This window comes from Ailuropoda melanoleuca, unplaced genomic scaffold (assembly GCF_002007445.2).
Source record: "Ailuropoda melanoleuca isolate Jingjing unplaced genomic scaffold, ASM200744v2 unplaced-scaffold28619, whole genome shotgun sequence".
Lineage (NCBI taxonomy): Eukaryota > Metazoa > Chordata > Mammalia > Carnivora > Ursidae > Ailuropoda > Ailuropoda melanoleuca.
The window spans coordinates 1-423 of NW_023198969.1; the positions used below are offsets into that span (position 1 = coordinate 1).

At 38.3% G+C, this 423-nt stretch overlaps 1 protein-coding gene across 1 annotated transcript in view; it reads right to left on the reverse strand.

The window, feature by feature from the left end:
- Positions 1–85: 85 nt before the first annotated feature.
- LOC117798203 (putative ankyrin repeat domain-containing protein 20A5) overlaps positions 86–423 on the reverse strand; it is a gene marked incomplete at both ends in the record, with an annotated part of 928 nt that continues 590 nt past the window's right edge. Inside the window, one exon of the mRNA XM_034650620.1 lies at positions 86–159. Within this exon, the coding sequence (XP_034506511.1) occupies positions 86–159 (74 nt within the window). The remainder of the gene's footprint in view (positions 160–423) is intronic.

Genomic DNA, 423 nt, shown 5'->3' on the forward strand with positions numbered 1-423 from the left:
GATGTATAGAATTCAGTATATATATTATATATATGAATAAATATGTAAATAAAATGTTTTGTGGCTAAAAAATTATATATATATACATATGTATGTAATTTCAAATACTTTATAAATAAAGTTGATCTGTACCTGGTTTCTTCCTTCAATATCTACATGGTATGAGAGCAGCTTCTCTACTATTGAGACGTTCTGACCAACAGCAGCATAGTGGAGAGCAGTATTGCCATTACGGTCCATACAGTTAGGATCAGCACCATGTTCTAAAAGGATGGTTACACAGCTCTCCTCTTGGCACTGCACGGCCTTCATTCGCGGGGTCCTAGCTTCTTTATCATAGAGATTAAGCTGGCAATTCCTGTCTGCTAGAAAACTCACCACATCTGGATGGCCAGTGGCACAGGCCAAATGGAGAGCAGGCCT